The sequence below is a fragment of the Dermochelys coriacea genome, chromosome 10, assembly GCF_009764565.3.
Source record: "Dermochelys coriacea isolate rDerCor1 chromosome 10, rDerCor1.pri.v4, whole genome shotgun sequence".
Classification (NCBI taxonomy): domain Eukaryota; kingdom Metazoa; phylum Chordata; order Testudines; family Dermochelyidae; genus Dermochelys; species Dermochelys coriacea.
In genome coordinates, this window is record NC_050077.1 from 67,900,548 (window position 1) to 67,916,175 (window position 15,628).

At 42.0% G+C, this 15,628-nt stretch overlaps 1 protein-coding gene across 1 annotated transcript in view; it reads right to left on the bottom strand.

The window, feature by feature from the left end:
• The window catches only part of BNC1 (basonuclin 1), a 100,857-nt gene extending 85,447 nt beyond the window's left edge, over window positions 1-15,410 (bottom strand). The window contains exon 1 of the mRNA XM_038419393.2: window positions 15,292-15,410. Within this exon, the coding sequence (XP_038275321.1) occupies window positions 15,292-15,300 (9 nt within the window). The 5' untranslated portion in view covers window positions 15,301-15,410. The remainder of the gene's footprint in view (window positions 1-15,291) is intronic.
• Window positions 15,411-15,628: the final 218 nt, after the last annotated feature.

A 15,628-nucleotide genomic window follows, 5' to 3' on the forward strand; every position in this document is an offset into this window, starting at 1 on the left:
TGGCCAGAGAACTGAAGCCAATATCCCTTACTCTTGCAAAAGGTAGCAGTGGTTCTTTAGGGACAGACTGTTGAGCAATTACTCACAGAAATAGTTCCCTTGAACTTTAATGGGACTACTGCAGGGAGTTAAATGCTCACCAATGTGAGTAAGGGGTTCACAATCTAACCCTTATCACAACAGTCAAGAATGTATTGGATCACTGGGGTTCCCCAAAGCCTGTATTTTGTGATTAAAAAGTACTAATTCACCCAAGTATGTTGGACTATAACAGGAACTGTGTCACTCTTATTAAGAAAAGTACAACTAATTAAGTTAAAGTATCAACTTCTATATCTTACCCCAAACTTAATTTCACATCAAACTACAGAGCATTAGTAGTAATTAGCATGAGGAGGGGACAGAGATTTTTTTAAAATTAGCACAATGTGGCAACCAACTGACAGGTTAAATTTAAATCTCAGTGGTGTTACCTTTAATTGTACAGAGGTTGACAATCATGTCAAGACTTGAAGTCAGCTATGTACCACATTTCCCTGTGTATTTTCCCCACAGATTTAATCTAATCAACAATAACAACAAAAACAACTTGTCTTTAGCATTATTATAAAAAAAAGACCTCAGGCATTCAAAATTAATCATGTGACTCAGACAGTTCATCTCTTTTTAAAGGCTCAACACAGCAAATAAAGTTAAATAGGCTTAATTTGTGATGAAAACTTTTATGAGAAGGTTTGATCCAAAGCCTTCAAGAATCACAGAAAGAATCCCATTGACTGGAATGGGTTTTGGATCAGACTCAGAGTGATATTCTACCAGGGTTTGATCATTTTCTCATATACAAATAAACCAGATACTCCATATGCATAACTGCATGTGGACAATGGCAATTTTTGCCATTTAAACCACGTCTCTTCTTACCCCCAGCTGCATTCTCCATCCCCATCACCATGCCCTAGATCCTTAAAAGATATAGATTTTCTGCACTGGCCTCCATTCTACTTGGTGCAAATAATAAATTGAATTATTTGCACCTTCAATTTAGACCTCTTAAATGTTTAAGCCCCGCATTTCCAGGCACAGAGATTTAGTAGCCTAAGTGAAACAAAGTCTGGGAACAAATAACTTAGTATATACTAAATTTGACCCACAGATATTTGCACCCACAATAATTGAGATCCAGTGAAGGCAGTGGGAAAATTTGCTCCCAAACATCAATCTCTTTTTGACATGACTTTTTAACAAACTATTTTAGTGCTGAAAAAAATGCAATTTACACTGAAATCTTGAAGTGGTGCACTTTCCTCCAAATATTTTTAAAATTTAGGTTTGATGTCTACATATAAAGAACTTTGGACTGAAACCATCTTCAAAAGTTGAATAAATTTTGCATTCAAAAAAAATATTTTCTGAATGTACAAACAAATATCAATGTTTATTAGAAATTAATGAAGAAATCTCAATGGAGATATAACTCAAACCATAAATTTACAGATCTCTTTGCTAGTTGATTTTCTATTCATGAACATATATTTCCTTTTATGAAATTTTATTCTGATATAATTGAGTTTATGAAATTTACACTTTGGGCCAGATTACGATCTTATTTATGATATAAATACATAATAGGTCTAATGGCATCCAGTTTACACTTGTGTCCCTCCTGTCCCAGAATCTGTCCCTTTTTTTCTTTAGTCAACCTAGGCTGTAACTCTCTGAAAAATCAGATTCAGTGGAAATAGAAGATTGACTATGAAGGAAATCATTCATGCTTCTGTACTAAGAATAGCAAACAAGAGTCTTGAGCTCTGAATAATTCTAACATTACCATTCCCAGATAGTAAAATAGTGCTTCTGATCTACTTATTTGTCTCCATTAACAAATTAAAACTTTGTCCCTGAAAGCTAGGCAAATAGCAGTCTGTGCAAACGTGTGTATTACTATTACCTGACCCTTGCTCCTTTCCTTTGTTTGTTTCACTCAGCTGCTGTGTCTCCTCTTAAAGTAATGACTTGATCCTGCATTCATTAATTTCAATGGAGCAGGCTAATGCCCTCACACAGTAAGATATCTGAGGTAGGGGCACTTTCTGTGGTTCTACTTCTACCAAATGGGAGATTAAAGAAATGATTTGTAAAATGCTGACCTCAAACGCCTCTGATTCTAGATGAGTGCCTAGACCCCTTACTATACTTATCTGGCCTTAAAAATCATGACCATCTCTCCATCCCCAGGCTTTCTAGAGCAAAGAGAAGAATGAACCTTCTGCTTGATAATAACTTTTAGAGCTTGGTTCAGCATATCTCCCAAATAAAAACATCTACCTTCTTTAAATGCAAGAGAAGCTGATCTCATTTTTGCAGGCAGGTGCGATGCAGAAGGGCACAATCAGATTGTTAGGTGCCCATACAATACTTACAGGGGAAACACTCTTTGGATATTAAAAAGGGACATAGCCTGATCAACACAATTCATAAGAACAGTAATGTGTGGCATTTCCAGTCACATACAGAATTGAGAAGGCACCAGAATAAGCAAAAGAGAACCCTGCTTGTACATGCCCTCCAAACCCATTTTCCTGTATGTACATGGGGATGCAACTGAATAACAGAGGTGGGGAAGTTAGTGTGTCTGGCTTGGTTTTGTGTTTATGAAAGATAAGCCATGCCAAGACAGAGAGGGTATGCTGACATTATTTATTGGCACATCATTGTGAGAGCTTATACACTTTATTAACTTCCTAAATTTATGTCGTTCCACTTTTGGGCTCATAGAGCTAAGCCATATCCCTTGGCTTTAGGCTACTTCCAAATGTCCTGACTTGTCCTGGCTTACATGGCTTTGAGAGAGAATGTTCACAACACTGTATATTCTCTTCTTACTATTTGGGTGTTGCTTAAATGACATTCTGTGGGATCTAAACATCATTGCTAGAAACAATTTTACTGTATGTACTCAGATACCACTACAATGGGCACAGTACAAGAACCTGGAGGACAAAGATTAGATTGGGTAGATACTATGATCCAAGGTAATATAACAACCAAATTCAAATGCATAGCTGGTAATCTGGACGTTGTGATTCAGACTTGAAAGCAGTAAGCATCAGAAAGACAACACACTGAATAACATGTGGTGCCTGATTCTTCACTGCCTTACAGCTTGTGTTGTCACCAACATCCGTAGAGCGGATGTAAAATGCTTCCAAATCTAACAGTAGCATTTTACTTTCTCCTTCCTCATGAGTAAGCGTAAGTGATGATTGAAGGTGGAAGGCAGAAAAGAATCAGGACCTCCAGGTGAGAAATTCTTTGTTTCCATACTTAACATTCCATTGTTGATCTTCAGAATGAAACTTGTAATGAAGATTAGGTTCACAAGAAAAAAAAAGTATTAGGAAAGTTGCTGATTCTTAACTATTTGACCTTGCCTAAAGTAGAATTAAAATGTGGTCCTCAATTCAGAGGGGAGGAAGATGACAATATCCACATGGTTCTAGCTGTTAAATTCTTTGTCATGACCAATGCCACAACGTGGCGGCTGAATACCGACAGATGGCTCCACAGTCTAAAAAGCAACGATTTCAAGCAAAATAGCTTTTGAGGGAAAACATCAAAAGAGGAAAAACTCATACCTTATGTCAACAGGCAGTTAAACACTGCTATGAGAACTGTCTCAGGAGTGCTGAGGTCAACACCGAAAATCTGGCCCCCATCCTTGTACATATCTTAACACCATCCCTCCAAAGAGAAGCAGCAATAATATGTGAATACGACTGTATGATAATGAACCCAGACTTGTCAGTCTATGAAGATCTCCAACCCCTTAGTCCGCCCCAGATGCGGCCGTAAGTCCAGGAAACCCGCCTGGCTAGTGCCCAAAGCTCTGACAATTTTAAGACAGTAATCAAAAGATAAGAAGTGGAGACTATGGAAAAACAGAGGGATCAAGATCACGGATCCCACAGACCAACCACCCATCTTCACCATGCCACTTAAGATCTGGATCACAGCAAATTGCAACCGAACTTCACAAGGGTGTTGCAATGACCTATTACACAAATAGAAAATGAAGGACAGCCAGATATGCGAATGTAAAGAAGATAGCTAAACCATGGAATATCTAGTAAACCTCTGCCCTCTAAGATCCTTCTCCAGAGGGTTAGCTGTGAGTGATTCATTGTATGTCACTGGAAGCCATAGAGTGGATGGCTAACTGGAACATTAACCTTTTGTGTTGCTTTTTAAATTGCCATATGAAAGAAGAATGCAGAGTATCTCATGAAACAAGACAGTCAGCTATGTTTTAAAGGGCAGTTCTACCTGAAAATGTAGCCACAGCTATGCCTGTGCAATTCTGTTGTCTTCAGATTATATTCTCAGTAACGGCTATGCAATCCCATTCGCTCTAAATGTGGAAAAGGGTTATCACTAAGGACAACAGGTTGCACAGGTGTAGCTAAGGGTATAAATTGGCCAGCAGAATCTTTGATTCATACAGATGCATGAAATGGAAAGAACCCAGTTTGGCTGTCAGAGCTCATGTTGAGTTTCTGGGTATACTAAGTATGGGGATACAAATTTTATTTGTGTACTGAGCAAATTTGATATGGGAATAAGTGAGCACACTGCATTTGGAACCTCAAAGAGTCATATTTAGAAAAATCATTTTACATTTTTTCCTAAATAAGGATTTAGAGCCCATTGTTGCTCTTGTTGACATCAATAGCAGTTTTACTATAGAGTTAAGTGAAGTAGGATTGGTTGCTTAGGTCCAATTTCTGCTTCCAGTTACACTGGTGCAAACATAGAATAACCCCTAACTTAAATGCAAGTACCCTTGATTTGTACTGGTGTAAAGTAGAGTTTGGCCTTTAATTTATATTTGAACACATTCAAGCAGACTGCTTACTTGGAACTTGCTCATTCAAGGTCAGAATCAGACCTCAGTTATACCGGTGTAAATTTGGATTTATTCTGGCAGAAGTGAAGAACACTTTTTACTTCTTAACTTGGAAAATATTCATAAAACAAGCAACGTTTTAGACATTGGATTCCAAATGTTACAGTATAAGTGCCTATGTTCATCTGGTTAACATGCAAGGCATCTATTAAGACTTATGGAAGTAATGCATGCAGGAGAGAACACACCCCAATGTGTAAAGCTTATGTATGATGACAGAGAAGAAAGATGCAGCTGTTACACATAATATTGACCTCTGTAAGCATTAAAAGTTTCTATCACCGTACATTCATTCTACCACTGTGAGTGCACAATCACCATCATGCTTTAAGAAAGTAGCAGAAGGAAACTAATTATGCTGCAACTGTGTATTAGGTAGGAATAGAACATAAATATTATCTTTTGCATTAAACTTTTGATAGTCCAGGGCTATGCCTTCTTTACTATTTTAGTCCTGAGAAGTAGCTAAAGATATTGGGAAAGCAAAAAATAAAACAATTCATTGAGTACAAGAAAAAGTGTAATTTAATCTACTGTGTCAGAAGAACATGAATTGTTAAGTTTACCTTGCTGGATAGTTTCTTATTATATATGGATCTATTGATTAAAAAATCATGACACTCATTTTCTGCTCAATAGCATAACCAGCCATTTATGGTATGCCTCACAGTGACAGAAAATGGGGCAAAAATTAAGGCTTATAGGCAAAGGTTAATGCAAGCTAGCATAGCATATTTTCTGCTATCTACAATGCAGAAACTTAGGTTCACATAAATTTTACATGCAAACCTGTTATGCTTTCAAGAAGATGTTAAGCAACAAACATAATATGCTTATAGCTAAGCTTAATTAATTAGCCAAACTGTGTTGAAGGAAGAAAATTAATTTACTGTGTAGAAATTGTGAGAGTTATATGTGGTTTCCACTGCAACACCACAGAATACAGTTCATTTAATAAGGCATTTACAGGTACTTTCCATGTATTTCCATATTTTCTATTGTAATATCTCATCAGTTTATGCCTTGATTTAAATTGTTGCCATCATTCACTGTTGTGCACTAATATATGCAGTGTTTCGAAAGCCGAAATACCGTAGCCTTTTTGTGCTATATACCAGATTTTGTAAATATGTGGAATTGCCTCCAATTCTTACAAGTTGTGAGCAGAGGCCAAAAATGAGCCTCCCCAGACACACACAAAAAATGACGATTATGATTTAGTATTTCACATTCTAGCCACAGTTTCAACATCCCGTACCCCGTGACATTAGGGAAGGATAAATCAACAAGCATGACAGCTCCCTTGTAGAGACTGGTACGGACCTGGGATCTGCCACAGCCAACACCCACAGCTTCTGCCAGATGTCTTTGTTTTATGGTATTAACCCCTTCAGGAAGAAGTAGAGTTCTTATGCTGAATTCTTACTAAACAGAGTAGTTTAAAAAAAATAAGAATAACTGTTTTGACACAAGTTAATTCAGCACAACTAAGCTAACCGAAAGAATAGGTATGGGCTAATAATGATAATGAACAATTAAATCTAAGTCATTTAAACTTTATGTAAATATATGAAATACCTGAGTAAGTTTTCCTTAGACAAATGCAAAAGCTTGGGTGTTTGTGTTATATCTTTTACATTCCATGGTCTGACTTGATTACCAAAACATAGTTTATGTAGTTTACTCAACTATAAGACAATAAAAAAAAAAGAGTAATACGTTAGGATTATTACATTTGGGATCCAATTCTGCATTCATTGTGCACACAGAACTTCCATTAATTGGCCTTAAGCCAAACAGTGAGCTGTTTAGGGCCCCAGTTCAATAAGGTTTTTGATCCAATGCCCTTTGAAGTCAATGAAAACACTCACATTGACTTCTCTGGGCTTTGGATCAGGCCCCAAGGTTCTTAAGCATATGCATAACTTTAATCATGTGAATAGTCCCATTGGTTTAAAGTTATGCACATGCTTAAGTTCTTTGTTGAATGAGGGTCTAGGACTGCTACTTAACTCTGGAATGAAATGGAGGTTGTGTAAAGAATGAGCTTTTTTTAAAAAAGCATTTTCCTTCTGAAATAGCATCTTAATGCAAAATATCCAACAAAATATAAATTCTGCATCTTAAATTGTACAGCAGCTATTCACGAGGTAAATAGTAACCAAGAAACCATAAACATTAATGTGTGTTGTTTGACTTAAAAGGGCAGAGTCAACTTTAAAAAAAAATCAAATGTCCTCTGAAATTCCTTCACTTAGTATTGTGGATAAATGTGACTACAGATACAGGTAACACCTACGATGACTTAAGTATCAGAGGAAAAAAGTGGTCCCTCTGTTTCATTTAGTTTACTTTGTGCATTTGACAGCACTTTGTCTAGTTCATTTCACTGTCTCTCCTGCATTTCATTTGTTAGTCTCCCCAGTTTGTGTGGTTCTTTTTTACAGCAATAGGGAGAAAAATATAATTAAAAGAAAAATGTGGTACAAACAGCAACATTGGAAAGGGAACTCATGAGCAACGTACTTCCTGGAACTGCTTCTAATTCACTTCTTAGATTGACTAGATTTCAAGTTGACTGTATCCATTTAAATGATTATAAATTATCCCATTTCAGTTTTCTGCCATTTGTGACTGAAGTTATATTGAGAGAGAGAGAACTCTTTCAAAACTTTCAGTATAAATAGTTTTGCTTTCAGCAACATGGCAATCATTAGTGTTGGACTCAAAAATTAGTGTTGGTCACAAAAATTAAGTTTAATACTTACTGTAACTATTTTTAATCTCAGTAACATGCCGTTGACTGTGCTAAAACACTCAATATAATTTCATCTACAAAAAGAAGAAAACTTCAGCTCAGATTCATTACAGTTGTTTAAATCACCCCCACCCCTACCACTCCAACACACACTAACACTGGTGGATTCAGGACTAACTTTTAACATCTGATTGGCTAATGTACATTTTAAGTTGCAGAATGTGTATTTCATTGCATGTTCTGAATCAAGTTGATATTTTGAGAGGCAAATGTATTTTAAAAAGTTGTCTCTTTACACATCTTCCATTTCATGCTAAAGGGTTAAGTAGCTATAATATTCTAAAGCAAACTGTTTGCGCCTTAGGGCCATCTCCTCCTTGTTCCTGATGAATTGCCTGATACTTCATGCATCATGCATTACTTTTCATTAGGAAGTAACATTTGGTTCCAGTCATGGTATAAGACTTGGCCTTGGTGATATGAAGCAACAAGGAATGTGCCAGAAAATTAAACTCTTTTAGTGTCTGCTAAACAAGCTGTTCCTAAAGTGTAAACTTTTTTTTATAAATGTATGTATTCATTTGTTTGTATTTTGAAAAGAATATTGACATAACAGTATTTGAAGGATAAATTCTACATAAGACAAGGCGCACAGGAAAACATGAGTTATGCTAATGCACTTCATAGATATTTATGTAATCGCATTAATTTCTTTTGCAGCTATGTGCTCCAGGATGTAAAATCCACCTATAAAGTTATTCAAAATACAAAGGGTAGATTCAGCTAGACAGGTATGAAATTCCATGAGTTTTCTCCTGAGCAGGACAGTCACATATGCTCCTGGGACTTGAGACCAAAGAGAGAAAAATAGGATTACAGATGTAATTTTAAAAATCCCAGACACTAGCTATCAGGGAAGATCATGTGGCACAGGAGTTGCATTTAGGAGCTGTAGGTTCTGCTCCAGACTCTAACACAGTCTGTGTGTGGTGTTATGCAAATCACTCATAAGGGCATGGTGTTCAGAAGCACAGAACACTTGTAGCTCCCATTGGAGTTGCCAGCGCTTAGTAACTGAAAAAAAATCAGACCCTCTACCTCGTGTGACTTATCTCCTATTTTATGGATAAGACAACTAATACTTCCCTACATCACATGGGGTGTTGCAAAGGTCAATTCACCACTGTTTATAGAGCACTCTTAGGCAGAAGGTGCTACAGATATGCAAAATCCCTGGATTACATGTAGGCTTGGAAGGATTAAATGTTTATCAGTAAATGTTGATTTCATTGTCCACATACACAAACTGGAGTCTAAAATATTTCCTCTCATAATAACTGAAATTTCCAAATAAGCAAAGTAAGAAAAATGCTGCCTGAGAACTTAGAGACAAAATCCAGTGATTTAGACTTTGAATTTGGCTGGTTCCAAATGGACAACCAAATAATTGTAAAAACCGATATGATCAATTGATTTAAGGATATTTGCTTTGTATATTTTGACATGTGATGGTGACAATTTGTGTTTTAATGGTTATAAAGCTTTAATTTTCCAAATATCAGTGTCTACTGTTGTAAAATAATTGTCTGACTCCCTGCCCCTCCCAATTTCATGCAACTGTGAAAGTTTAGCATGTACTGAACTGAGAGCAGGGACACTCTCTCCCCTATGCTCTCAATATTCCCCCTGTTGGTATCCAAGCAGTGTGAAAGAAAAGGAGGAAGCATCTTGACTTGCTTGAATGCAGAGAGGTGAGGACAACAGCAGACTGAAGGGGGTGCATGCAGGTCAAGGGAGAAAGGAGCAGAGGAGGACAGGGATAGGCTGTGTATATATATGTAGGTGGGGGAAATAGAAGTGGGGTGGGGAGAGAAAACTATAGGTAGAACCCAGTATTCCCGACTACCAACACTTCTCTGCTGCTACCAAACAGCTGTGAAACTGAATAGGAAAATGCATGTCTAATCCCCTCAAGTAGCTGATCTATACATAGGATTATAGCCAGATACTGCCACCACTAACCCCAAGTTACAGGTCTGTACTGTATAAGGTTCTAAACTAAGTTTCCAACCTTGCTGATGACCCGGGGGTGGGGGGTCAAGATGGTTTTTCATTTTGGTTAAAAAACACTTTAGGAAAGAACATTAAAATTATGTTAAACAAAATTAAACTGAGCACTGAGCAACACTGAGCACTCCAAAGTTAAGAAATGCCAGAATGAAGGTTGTCTGTGCAACCTTAATTAGGCCTCCTTTCATACCTGTATTATGATAGTCTTTGATTACATGGTAACACTTTTTGTTTTTTTTCTCCATAGGACTCCTGCTTCATTCAGTGCACAGGATGGACAGTGCTGTATGACCTTGCCTCATTTGTTGCAGAAACTAGGAGATGCACAGTGAATGAGGCAAGGGATTGGAGGAAGAGAAAAGATGACCTTGTGCTTAAGGCAACTGAATGTCCCCCTGGAGATTTGGATTCTCTCTTGCCTCTCCCAAAAAGCATCCGTGTAATCCTGGGTAAATCACTAAATAGATCTTTCCAGGTGGCCCCTGTGGCTTCCTTGTTTTCTCAGTGCCTAACTTGAGACACCTGGGAACTGATTTTCAGAACTGCTGAGCACTCACAGTCAACTGGTCAATAAGAGCTGTGTGAACGTACAAAGAGCCATAAATATGCTAAGTACTGTGAAAAAGTCAGGCCCATCTCAATTTTTCAGTCATAATCCTATCAGACTCTTAGATGTAAAACAGAGACAATACCATTATACCTTATAGGGGAGTTGCAAGTAGGGTGACCAGGTGTCCGGTTTTCAACTGGAACATCCAGTCGAAAAAGGATCCCGGTGGGCCATTGACTGTCTGGTTGGCAGCGCAGGGGTGCTGGCAGGTTCCCTGATAGCCTCCGCACTGTGCAGCTTCCAGGAAGTAGCTGGCATATTTGTCCCCGCTCCGGCTCCAATGCCTAGGGCAGGGGTGGGGAATTTAGAGCCCATGGACCGGATCTGGCCCCGTAGTTCATTTCATCTGGCCCACGGGGCCCCCTCCCCTCCATAGGGCAGGAGTCACAAGTGCCGGCTCACCCTGTTGCAGGGGGAAGAAGCCCTGAGTCTTGATGCCCACCCCGCAGGGCTGGAGCCACAAGTGTTGGCTCACCCCACTGCACCCCAAATCCCTCACCCCCAGTCCCACCCCAGAGTCTGCAGCCCCAGCCAGAGCCCTCGCACTCCTATCCCTGCACCAACCCAGAGCCCCCTCCCACACTCCAAACTACTTGGTCCCAGATTGGAGCACCCTCCCGCACCCCAAATCCCTCATCCTCATCCCCACATCAGAGCCCATACTCCAGCCTGGAGCCCCCTCTCACATTTTGAACCCCTCATCCCCAGCCTCACCCCATAGTCTGCACCCTCATGCAGAGTCCTCATACCCCATGCCCTAGCCCAGAGCCCCCTCCTGCATCCTGAACCCCTCATTTCTGGCCCCACCCTGGAACCCACACCCCCAGCCCAGAACCAGTACCTCCTCCAACCCCCTGCCTCAGCCCGTAGCCCCCTCCCATACTCCAAACCCCTTGGCTCCACCCCACAGCCCAAATCCCCCCCACTGTATCCCAAACCCCTCATCCCTGACCCCGCCCCAGAGCCCTCACCCCCTCTCGCATCCCAACCCACTGCCTCAGCCTGGAGCCCCCTCCCGCACTCTGAACTTCTCATTTCTGGCCCCACCCCAGAGCCTGCAGCCAGCGCCCTCAGCCAGGTGAAAATGAGCGAGTTGAGTGAGGGTTGGGAGAGCAAATGATGGGGATGGGGAATGGCATGAAGGGGCGGGTCATGGGCGGGGCATAGGACGAGGGGCAGGACAAGGGTGTTCAGTTTTGTGAGAGTAGAAAGTTGGCAACCCTAGTTGCAAGGATAAATTCATTCATGTTTGCAAAGCATTCAGATACTATGATGAGTGTTTTAGAAAAGCCAATGAGAAAATGAATAATATTGTATTTAGTAAGAGTTTAAATAGTGTGCAGTAAATAAGGCATGAGGCCACACACTGAATGAGGATAAAAGTAAATATTAAATGGTTTCCCCATTCAGTGAACGCTATCCATTATGTGCACTGGATGAAGCTGGGACCTCTGGAAAAAACTAATATATGATTAGGTAATTAAAGACTGTATCATAATCTACATGCACAATGGGGCTGGATGAAGACAGCATAGGCATTCTGGCATTTCCTAACTTTTGAGTGCTTAGCTTCACAGTCTTAATGTTCTTTTAATACAGGATTTTTTGTATGCTTTATACAAACATGGTAGCAAATTTCCAAGCACCCATCAGCCATGACGGGAGCGTGGATGTTTGGCCTTCACAGGAAGCTACAAGTGACTTACACTGTACATAATTAAACCCTGGCCTTCTTCCCCAATTGCAGGTACTTGTCTAAGAATCTGATTCTCTGCAGACCGCCAAAGAAGCATTCTTTTGGGGTTCTGATTCTGAACAATGATGTTTTGTGGCCATCCTTCTGTGGTTTGCTATGTTTGCTCTGTAGAGCCAGATCCTGATCTTGGCTACACAGGCCTAAATCCAGACTAACTTCATTGATTTAAAATTATTTTCTCTGAATTTAGACCCAATGATTCAAGATCAGAACGTGGCCCTAATCCTGCAATCCTCTACTACACCTTGGTCCTGTCTCAGTCTGATTGGAGAACTAAAGTAGCATCCCTAAAACTCAAGAACATTTGGATTTTTTGGTTTTGACATCTCCAATTAGAGTTATTTAAAAAAAAAAACCCACGGTTTTATGACAGCAATTTTAAAAAGAGAGGGAAAAACACAAAAATAGTGATAACAAATATAAACCCAGAGTGTTATGAAAATACCTTGAAAATACAATAAAAGATCCAGAGGATGGAAGTTAATAAAAAACTTTGCATAATTCAAAACTGCCCTTCAAAGCTGTTACACAGCAATCGGAGAAGTGATCAACAGATGCCAACATCAAATGAAATTCTGAAATTAGGACAACCCATTCCACAGATAAGCTTCTCAGTCTTTTTGAGGCCTAACACTTGCTGATTTGGCTGTAAGAAGAGTTACAGCAAGGTTTCAAGGAGAAAATACATTAGGACATAAAGCAAAAAGGATAAAAGAACATTTCCATGTCTACATCCACTTGCTTTAGAGAGGCCTTTCATGTTTTTGGTTTGTAAACTTCTGTACATGAAAAGGTCATATTCATCTCTGAGTAACAAATATAATCAGAAAGTCTGTTAGCAAGTGAGAGCTCATTTTGGTGCCAGACTCCCTGTAATTGCAGGGGACACTCCCAGCAAGGCGAGATGGAATGTTTTAATGCAGTAATTAAACTCATAACACGTAGACCTTTGCTGTGACAATGACTTCTTAGAATTTGAGTGTCCAAGGCTAATCTGAGGATATAGCTGGACTAGCAGCCAGTCATTAAAATGATGTGGAGGATCACTGTGGATTATTACTTCCGACAAATGTATAGCAATTACTGTTGAAATTTTAAAGCATTGTTAAGGATTTTTAAATTCTTCTCATTTGTGCACTAGAAAAGTTCCATTTGTCTGTTTCTGAGTGTTCTACATCTGTTAACAATTAGCCATTATCTAACCACATCATGTGTGTCTAAACATCAGAGGCCAAATCATGCCCTTTTGCAATAAAAACCAAAGAGGGTAAGAGTAGAAAATTCAATGATCCTGAGGTCAGAAAGATTCCAGCAAACTATTCTGTGAGGGCCCTGGGGTTGGAATCTGCCCCTCTAATATTTGCATTGTCCAAGGATAATATTCCCCGTCTGCCTGTGAATTCTTTAAGGAGCTACATCCATATGTGCTCCTCTTCCTCACGACTCTAGTGCGAGATGATTCTGGGACAGAAAGCACAATTCCACCGTCTAAATAAAGTGTATTACCTTTGTTTGTTAAATTTGTTAGTCTCTAAGGTGCCAGAAGTACTCCTTTTCTTTTTGCGTATTACCTTTGCCAGACAACACAAATGTGGCCTCTCAGACCAGTATGTGACCATGGTCCCTGAGGTGGTCAGCACACCAGAAATCTCACTGACAAATTCCTCTCCATTCCCTTTGTTTGTACGGGGGGCGGGGGGCACAGCCCAGCCCACCCCACACACAATGGTTTGGAGAAGCTCCAAGAGGAGACCTTTGTAGTTGGCATCCCCCCAGTACGTTTGCAGCTTGTTTAGATATGTTCCCCTTAGTTTTCATTCTTTCCTACCATCGATAAATGCAAGCTATTCAAGCATCATGGAAGTGCCCTTTGCTCAGAGAGCGATCTGCGGCACAACGCTTGCCTATCGGACAAAAGTTTAAAACACCGAGTCGCCAAGAGGGAGTCCTCCGGTGGCCGGTCGCAGCAGGAGCAGAAGCCAAAGGCTGACTGCAGCCTCCACCGTTGTGTTTTTGCTTGTGCCTCCTGCGCTCTGGGGAGCGCTGTGACTGTCTCCCCCCCCCCCCCCGCTGTTCACCTCCTGCTCCCTGAAAAAAGAAAAGGAGTACCCGTGGCACCTTAGAGACTAACAAATTTATTAGAGCATAAGCTTTCGTGAGCTACAGCTCACTTCATCGGATGCATTTGGTGGAAAAAAAAAATTTCCACCAAATGCATCCGATGAAGTGAGCTGTGCTCACGAAAGCTTATGCTCTAATAAATTTGTTAGTCTCTAAGGTGCCACCGGTACTCCTTTTCTTTTTGCGAATACAGACTAACACGGCTGCTACTCTGAAACCTGCTCCCTGAAACGTCCTCATTTCACTCTGCCGCCTCCCTCACTGGAGAGCAGCTGAGCCTGGGACATCCCCCGTCCAGGCTTCCCCGCGGGGCGCTGCAGAAAGTTCCTGGCAGGGTCCCAGCCTCGCCGGACCATACTGCAGTGTCTCTGGGCGGCCCCCCGAGTCCTCTCCCCAGTCCCCAGGACTCCCCGGCGGGGCAGCATGTCCCACGAGGGGGCAGCTAGGAGCGGGTCATGCAGCGGGCTCGGCTCCCCACGGGGCTCTGCCTCGCCAGCACGTTGCAATCAGAGCCCCGCTAGGGCGGGGCCGGGAGGCGCTTCCGCGGGCTCGCTGCAGCGACCCCCCCGCCCCGCGCATCTGCTCTGCAGGGGGCTCGATAGCGGTGGCGCCGGTGCAGAAGCGGCTGGCCAACCCCTCCAGTCCCCATGACACCCCCGTCTCCCCCAGCTAGGGTGACCAGATGCCCCAGTTTTTTAGGGACTGTCCTGATATTTGGGGCTTTGTCTTACAGAGGTGCCGATTTCCCCCCCCCTGGTTTTTCACACTTGCTATCTGGTCACCCGGCCCCACAGCCAGGGGCCGCCCTGAGCCTGCAGGCCACGGGCAGGGAGGCACTTTACACTTTCCCCGGCCTAGCTCTGTAAGCAATGGGGCTCGACCCCCGGCCCGCCCCGCCTCCGGTGCACACACGTCTGCACCACCTGCGGAGTCACCCAGCTGGCCCCGCAGCCGGAGCGCGGGGGCTGCCGCTGAGAGAGCCGCCTGCATGAACCGGTCTGGAAAGTACTTACCGCCTCCATCTCCAGCGCCCTGGCTCGGAGTCCAGCAGCCACCCCCCGTTGTTGCGGGAGGGGAGGGCGGCTGAGCGGCCCCGCCGTTTAATGGCCCTGCCTGGTCAGCGGGAAGGAGGGGGGGGGGACGACACACATGCTGATTGTCACCTGCCCCGCATGTCCCCCGACGCGGGGGCGAACCTGCCCAGCCACACCTGGGAGCGCTGCGTGGGGGCTGCTGCCTCCAACCTTCCCGGCGGGGAACTAAGCGCCAGGCTCGCACGCGGTTGGAGCGCGGGCTTCAGCCCTACCCTGGTCAAGTGCCTCTCCTGGGCAGGGAGGGTCCCAAGCTGGG